An 8381-nucleotide genomic window follows, 5' to 3' on the forward strand; every position below is an offset into this window, starting at 1 on the left:
TTATGGAAGCAGAGTGGAGAATTGGGCACAAGAGGCTGGGAAGGGTTGAGAGGCGAGAGGAAGGTTAATGGTGTGTACAGTGAAGAAGCTGGGGAGGGGGGAGGAAAAACTTCTAATGTCCTCTAGCACCTAGGGCAGCTGTGGCTAACAATTATTCAATGAATATTTTGAAATAGATAAAAGAGAGCCAGCACTGTGGTGCAGCGCCACGGTCCAGGAAGGCCGCTGTGCAGTGGCTGCTGGGAGCACTCGGGTTCCCAAGGGCACTTCCTAAAACACCTGCCAAGCAGATCCCGCAGAGCACAGCGTCCATGGGGCGAGTGCGCTGCCGCCGATAAACCCTGTGAGCGCCTGGACCAGCCCTGGGTGACGCAGCCAGTTTTGGAGGGACCCAGCCCATGGAGCATTTCTCCATCTCTGTCACTCTGCCTTTGAAGTAAAAAATAAATAAATAAAAAGGTTATAAAAGAACTATTTAGGAGGCTGGTGCTGTGGCATAGCGGGCAAAGCTGCCACATGCAGCACCGCAATCCCATATGGGCGCCAGTTTGAGTCCCGGAAGCTCCACTTCCAATCCAGCTCTCTGCTGTGACCTAGGAAAGCAGTGGAGGATGGCCCAAGTCCTTGGGCACCTGCACCCAGGTGGGAGACCTAGAAAAAGCTCCTGGCTCCTGGCTTCGGATCAGCGCAGCTCCAGCCATTGCAGCCATCTGGGGAGTGAACCAGCAGATGGAAGACTTCTCTCTCTCTCTCTCTTTCTCTCTGCCTCTCCTTCTCATTCTGTATAACTCAGACTTTCAAATAAAAAAAAGATCTATTTATATGTTTGAAAGGAAGAAAAGAGAGGGAGGGAGAAGGAGTCAGAGAGGGAGAGAGAGGGAAAAAAAAAAGAAGTAGAGAGAGAGAGATCTTCCACCCACTGGTTGATTCCCCAAATGGCCACAATGGCTGAGGCTGGGTCAGGCTGAAATCCAGAGTCGGGAAACCCACCCTGGTCTCCCATGGGGGTGCAGGCACCCAGGCACTTAAACCACCTTCTGCTGCCTCGCCAGGTGCGTTAACAGGGAACTTGATTGGAAGACAGCAGCTGGGGCTCAAATCAGTACTCATCCAGGTTGCTGACATCATAGGCCACAGCTTCGCCCACGGTGTACACCAGAACGCAAGTGCACGTAAATCTTCTTCAGAGTTTTAGTTTGATTTTGAGGGGCAGAGAGAGAAGGAGCGCTTCTCTTGACTGGTTCATGCAAGAAATACTCACAACGGCTGGCACTGAGCCAGGACCCAGGACCTGAGCCATCGCGTCCTGTCTCCTAAGGCACACACCAGCAGGGAGCTGGACCCAGAACAGAGAGCGGACTCGGGCCCAGGCGCCCCCGGATGGGCTTGGGGTGTTGCACATGGCACCTTCACCGCTGTGCACATTCCCTTGAGTGCACAGCCACGCACTGCCCCTCAGTCCAGTGTCACCGTCTCTGCCTCCCCCGAGTGAGTCACTCCACTCCCGCCAGCCACTGCTGCTTCGTCTGCTCTGTGGAACCTGACCTACTGCCGGGCACAGCGTTCAGGAATTTCTATCGATTCGCTGTGGACTCCCCAACTCGACTCAACTTCTGGAGGTCGGGGCCCAGTAGGTGCCCGGCTGCAGCCCCCAGAGCAGAGCCTGACCCGTGGAGAGCAGGTGCTCAGCAAGGTCTCATCAGGAGGTGGAGACAACGTTGCTCCCACTGTGGGAGGGAAAGCTGAGATGAGGAGAAGCCGTGCCCGAGGGCCCGGAGCCGGAGGCGGCACAGCGGCCGTGAGCCCGGGGCTGCGAGGTCTAGCACCTGAGTCCTTTCCGGAAGGAAGTGGCGCGTGCTGATGCCAACTTTCCATGCTGGTCCCTGTTATCACTGGGCTCCCAGTGCCACCTGTGCAGCCACATGGGGCGGGGAACAGGGCGTTCTCCCACTGGCTGTGATTCCTCCATCTGCAGGGCTGGGGACTGTGGCCTTGGACATGGGAGAGACCTGGTGTCCCACCAGCTGTGCTGGGAAGGGGCCCAGTCCAGCCCCCTGCCTGCCTCGCCCTATATTAGAACGCGGGCTCTGTCGCTCGTCCTCTCTCCCCACACTCACGATGCTCCGGCTGCTGAGCGCCCTCCTGCTGGTGGCCCTTGGTAAGAACCCAGCCCGCGTCTGTGCCCTGCGCTGCCTGGGCCAGGAGCCCTGAGATCTGCTCCCCACCCTGGGCCCGTGGTCCCAGACCCTGCCCCCACAGGAGGGGTCTCAGCTCACACCTGGGGCACAGCAGTGGGGGCTTTAGCTTGGTGCTGGGGAGGAGGGGGGAGCGGAGCAGGGGATGAAGCAGCTCAGGAGGACTGGGAGCAGCACCCAGGGCTGGGGCAGGTGTCCTCAGTAGGGGCAGTGAACACAGCCTCATGGTGAAGAGTCTGGCTCTGTGCTTAGACTGGGTGGGGTGGCATTTCCAAACCTCTGCTGACCCCTCCAATCCCCCACTCACACGTCCCCGCCCAGCCTTTCCTGGCCTCTCTGCCTTGTTACACTGCAGCTCAGGGCCACCTCCTCTGAGCAGCCTCCCCTGACTGACAGCCATGGTGATAGTTAACATTTACCGAGTGCTTACTGGATGCCAGGCAGAATGCTAAGTCCTTCGTCTCCTATGACCCCATGCAGTTCTCATCCAGCTCCATGAGGTCAGTGCTATTCTTGTTCCCATTTCACAGATGGAGAAACTGACCCTCAGAGAAGGAACGTAGTGCATCCTACAACCAGGGGCTGGGCTGTGCTTTGAACCCAGGAAGTCTTACTTCAAAACCTCCATTCTTAAAACTAAAAAACCAAAACTGTGCTTATGCTACTTAGCATTTTATTTCCAAAGTGCAGGGGGCAGACGGACCCACAGGTATCGCCTATCCTCCGGTTCACTCCCCAGATGCCTGCCACAGCCAGGGTCCCACTGGGCTGAGTTGGGAGCCACAGGGTCACAGGACGCAAGTCCTTGGTCCTACTGCTGGCCCTGGTGGTCCGCACTGGAGTGGACACAGATCACAGAGCCAAACTGCAAGCCGGGCAACACCAGTTCTGATGAGGGCGATTCACGGGGCCCCAAAACCACAGCACCAAGTGTGCACGCAATGCTCACTCGCGCTGTGACGTAGCCACCATCATGAGGGCTCACGGGGCTCCAGGCACCGTAGTTAGTGACAAAATCCCCAGACCTCACTGTTCATAGGCGGCTACTGAGGGTCAGAGAGGGAAAGCGCCTTGCATGGGGTCACACAGCCCGTTTGTGCACAGCTGGGTGGGGCCTGCCCTCCTTCCTGCTGGGGCCCCGTGGCTCGCTGATGCCCCTCCTCTCCTCTCCAGCCTCGGGCTCTGCCCTACCTTTCTACAACCCCTCCAGCCGCGTGGTCAATGGCGAGGAAGCAGAACCCTACAGCTGGCCCTGGCAGGTGAGAGCAGCGCCAACAGTACTGACTCCCACCCTGGGCGCTGACTGCAGGCGCCGGTCCTGGGCTCATGGCCCCCTTCCCTGTCTCCTCTTAGCTGCCCAGAACTGGGAGCGCTGGGCAGTCGGCTTCACCTGCTGTTTTCCAGTTCCATCTACGAATCTCACAAGGGTGTTTGCAGGGGCCAGGGAAGGCTTCTCTCAAGGGGTTGGTGTAGGAGCAGAGGAATTGAGGCAGGCAGAGCTGGGCACTGATTGTCAGAGCCTCGGATCACAGGACAGGGCCCTAAGGTCAGGAGCAGGTGGAGTGGGGAGTCTCACCAGGGCCGAGGAGGCGGCACCGAGCCAAAAGCTTGCTGTGCTGTGGAGCAGAGCTGCCATAGCCACACGGGGATATGCAAAAGCAAATTAATCAAATCAAATAATGCACTTTCAGTCCTTCAGTGCCAGCCACATTCCAAGTGTTCTAGAGCCACCTGGGGCCAGTGGTTCCCACTGTGGACAGCAGAGACAGAGAACCGCTCCATAGCCCAGAAGGTTCCGTGCGCAGGGTCAGCAGGCGTGTTCTGTGAGGGACAGAGAGCGGGTGCTGCAGCCTTGTGGGCTACGTGGTTTCTCCAGCAGGGACTCAGCCCCGCCATCACAGCAGGAAAGCAGCCAGAGACCGTCCGTGTGTGCGCGAACGGCCTGCGTGCGTGAACGCTTACGTCCAGCACAGACCATGGGCACACGGGGCCGGGGGCCATAGCTGTCAACCTGCTCTCCAGGGAGATTGGGAAACCCTGCCTGTGCAGAAGATGGGACGGGAGGAGAGGACTCGGGGGAGTGGAGCCCCAGGGGACCCGAGAGGCCTGCAGGGATGAGGTGCAGAACGGGGGGTCAGAGAGGCCAGCGGGTCTTGGGGCTCTCATGAAACAGAGGCTCAGGGAGGCCCCAGAGGGCAGACGTTGGAGTCCTCGGAGGTCACAGGCCCTGGGGTGGGCGACTGGAGAGTCAGTGACCCAGTGGAAGAGGGGTGGGATCACGGCCAGCCCTGTGCAGGTTGTGCACTGCCAACTCAGAGGGCTTCGAGTGTGAATGGGGCTCCTTGAGTTGTGCAGTGCACGCCCTAGACAGCTATCCTAACTGTGGGGCTAGGAATCCTAGACGGTTTCTCTCCCACCCCAGGCCCTGTTGGAGTACGAGGTGAGTGGGGGCTGGTCCTTCACCTGCGGTGGGAGCCTCATCGACCCTGACTGGGTTCTCACTGCCGGCCACTGCATCTCGTGAGTTTCCCTGCTGTCCCCATGCCTGCCCTGGTCTTTGCCCTGTGCGGAGGGACCCAGGCCGCCCAGGCCAGCAGGTGGCTGGGACAGGCAAGCAGCCATGCTCAGATGACCTCCTTCCCCTGCCAGGAGCTCCCGGAAATACAGGGTGGTGCTGGGCGAGCACGACCGGACAGTGACGGAGGGACCCGAGCAGGTCATCAGTGTCGCTGCTACCTACGTGCACCCACAATGGAACTCCAGCTGTCTCAGCTGCGGGTGAGTGAGCTCCCAGCCGGGGCCCGGGCTCCTGTGCTCATCCCTCAGTGACCGCCAGGGACTCCCAGGGACAATGGGGAGCGTAGCAACCTAGGGCCAGCCCCCACACACTGAGACCTTCAGCACCAACCTCCCTCCCTGCAGAGGGGACAGCAGGGCCAGGGAGAGGCAGGAAGCCCCCACAGCTGCTGGGCTCTGTGGCTCTGGAGCCCAGGAACCCTCGGGCACCTTCCGCAAGTCCAAGGATTCCTGTGGTCAGCACAGGTCCATCCGGAACAGCTGGGTCCCGGCCTTTCGGATGAAGGAGGAGCACTGGGTGGAGAGTCAGGCTCTGGCAGTCACTCCCTGAGTGGCCTGGGTGTCACGGCCCTGCCTGGGCTTCAGTTTCCCCTGGGTGAGAGGGTGACCTGCAGCAGGGCTTCCTAGTGGTGGTGACGGGCGGGGAGGCCTCGATCAGCCTCACCTGTGTGCTCAGCCCTGTGTCCGGGTGGCTCCGCCTCTTCTGTGAGAGGAGCACAGGAGGGGGCAGAACCCTGGGGAACAGTGCAGGAGGGAGGGGCCACCGTGATGGGGACCACGGCCTGTCCTGGCGGGGCTCCTGGGGACATAGGGAGACCAGGGAGACCCAGGTGAAATGTCCCGAGTGACAGCAGCAGAGCCGTGGTGCCCAAGGTGTGGTCTGAGAGGCAGTGGCAGGAGCTTCCCCTGGGACCCTGTTAGAATGTCAGACTTCAGGCCTCAGACAGACCACAGAAAGCTTCGGGACACATGGTTGGCTTTAAGCCTTTTGTACTTATTTATTAGCAAGGCAGCAATGTGTGCCAGAACCAGACCTGGGCCGGGCCCACGTCAGGATCCTAGAACTCTACCTGGGTCTCCCCGTGAGAGGCAGGAATCCAGGGACTTGAACATCACCTACGTTCCAGGGGGCACATGAGCAGGAAGCTAGAATGGGACCTGAACCCAGGCACTGTATGGGGACGTAGTCTTACCCAGTGTGCCCACCCGAGCAGTGCCTCATAAGACTCCAGGGTGTTAGATGCCCCTGCCGTGTGAGGACCGCAGGTGCACACAGGGAAAATGATGGAGGCCAAGGGCTGGTGGGGGCCTAAGGGTTCAGGGTGCTCTGATGGCTGCTGTACCATCGCAGGGATCTGGGGCACAAAGGCACAGCTGGGGCCCCCAGAGCTGAACACCTGGAGCACAGGCCGGGGAGGAGTCTGTGCTCTGAGGACCAGGCTCCCTGTGACTCCTCCCTCCCACAGCAATGACATCGCCCTCCTCAAGCTGTCGCAGAGTGCTGAGGTGACACCCGAAGTCCAGCCCGCCTGTCTCCCTCCCCGCGACTACATCCTGCCCCATGACACAGAATGCTACGTCACCGGCTGGGGTCGTCTCATCAGTACGTGCTGACAGGGGACAGTGGCAGAAAGACAGGGCTGGGGGCCAAGGCCAGGGGTGCAGAGGGGCACGGAGCTCGAGGATGGTGGTAGTGGAGGGAGGGATGTCCCCACCTGTGCAGGAGAGCTGGGTGCCTCAATGCCCCGCCCTGGGGGCCCTGCCCTAACCCAAGCACCCCCTCTCTGCTCTCTGTCCCCGTAGCCGGTGGGCAAACGGCCAACAAGCTCCAGCAGGCACTGCTGCCCGTGGTGGACTACGCACACTGCTCCCAGAAGGACTGGTGGGGCTCCTCCGTGAAGGAGACCATGGTGTGCGCCGGCGGCGGGGACAGCTCTGCCTGCAACGTGAGTCCCCTTGCACCGTCCATGGTGGGCAGGGTCCAGGGGTCCCTCTTCTGTCTCCATGGAGGTGGGGGAGGGGTCTTTCCTGCTGCCTCTAGTGGCCCCTGGGCAGGCAGGACGTGGGGTAATTCAACGCTGTGCAGACAGCCCTGACCCTGGCCCCGACCCGGGCTGACCTGACCTGGGGCAGCTGCCCTCCCTCCTGGTGCTCTGGCGACCGTGACCACTCAGCATGGGGCACTGGCACCAGGACCTCCCAAGTCACCCACTCTGTGTTCTGAAGGGACCCTGAGCTCTTGCATTAGAGGCGCGCGTGAGCATCACGTCCATGAGTGACTGCGCCACCGGCAGTGGGAGCCGGCGTCTCCCGGGGCTTCCTCTCTGCAGGTGTGGGGCTGAGGTCAGCTCTGTCCCAGCTCATCCCCAGCAGCTCCTGTGGGACAGACCCTGCTCCCGGCTCAGAGGAGCCCCTGAGGCTCAGAGGTCAACACTGAGGGTGTGGTTTGCAGTCCCCAAGTTCAGGATCAACTCCTGACCCTCAGACGCGGCTCAGCCCCGCCCCCTCTGACTGCTGCAGGGTGACTCTGGGGGACCCCTCGTCTGCCGCATAGGAAAAGGAATTTGGAAAGTCTATGGCGTGGCCAGCTTTGTCTCCTCCCGCGGATGCAACACCCTCCAGAAGCCCACAGTGTTCACCCGAGTGTCGGCCTTCATTCCCTGGATTTTTGAGGTGAGAACACTGTACCTCTTAGGGCCGCAGGGTGGGGGCTGTCCTGAGAGGGGCTGGGGCACAGGGAGGAGGGGCAGATCCTGGGAGGGGCTGCAGGGTCCCAGTAGGGCATTGGGGGCGGGGCCTTGGGGACATTGTAGAGGGCAGGGGGATGAGCTCTGCTTGTGTGGCCCCCTGCTGGGGGAGACGGGAAATGACAATAATGGTGAAGGCTGTGAGAGCCAGGGGAAGCTGAGCCCCTTAGTGTCACCTGGGGACAGCTGGTCAGAGAGGGTCAGTGTTGTCCATGGTGACCGCAGTGAGCACCGTATAGACTGGGTAGATGAGCACCAGGACTGGGCTGCAGCCTTGGTTATGGTTTAATCAGGACCCCACAGGATAAGTGCTGGGATCACCACTCCCATTAGAGAGGGCAAGTCACTCCCCCAGGGCCACACAGAGAGTGAGTGGGGGCTGGGAGCTGCCCCAGTTCCAGTGACTCCAGAACCTGTCACCCTCACTCCACTGTTCTGTCCCCTCCCTGTCTTTTCAGACCATTTGTAGCAGCCTCAATTGCCCGTGCTGACCCCACGTCCTGTGTAAAGAATAAAGAGCTCTCTCAAGTCCCGAGTGGATCTGTGTCCATCAGTGACTTTCCCCCGGCCGGTTCCTAAATCAGAGCTGATTTACAGAGGAGACCAGAACCCCTCTCCTGGGAGGACCAGGACTGCACTGGCCCTGGGAGAAGGAGTCGTGATGGGGTGAAGAGACCCCTTGGGGTGCCTGGGACTGGGGTTTGCACCCAGCACTTTCATTGTGGAAGTGGACTCTATCCCAGGGAGCCTGAGAGCCATTGAGCACCCAGGTTAGAATCCTACAAAGCAAAGGTTTCCGATGCAGGTGTCGACCACAGAGCAGCTGACCTGCCACACTCGCGGGAGGCTCACGGGACCGTGG

General features: G+C 60.4%; 1 protein-coding gene across 1 annotated transcript; it reads left to right on the forward strand.

Annotated features, from left to right (window-relative positions):
* Positions 1-2099: 2099 nt before the first annotated feature.
* Positions 2100-8054, forward strand: LOC100339326 (chymotrypsin-like elastase family member 3B). The gene is made up of 8 exons (XM_051858211.3): positions 2100-2158; positions 3369-3454; positions 4618-4715; positions 4845-4973; positions 6239-6375; positions 6576-6718; positions 7293-7445; positions 7978-8054. Exons 1-8 carry the CDS (start codon positions 2119-2121, stop codon positions 8008-8010), a joined length of 819 nt encoding a protein of 272 aa, XP_051714171.3. The 5' UTR covers positions 2100-2118; the 3' UTR covers positions 8011-8054.
* The last annotated feature ends 327 nt before the right edge of the window (positions 8055-8381 follow it).

This window comes from Oryctolagus cuniculus, chromosome 7 (assembly GCF_051225735.1).
Source record: "Oryctolagus cuniculus isolate XC-2025 breed Fujian yellow rabbit chromosome 7, ASM5122573v1, whole genome shotgun sequence".
Classification (NCBI taxonomy): domain Eukaryota; kingdom Metazoa; phylum Chordata; class Mammalia; order Lagomorpha; family Leporidae; genus Oryctolagus; species Oryctolagus cuniculus.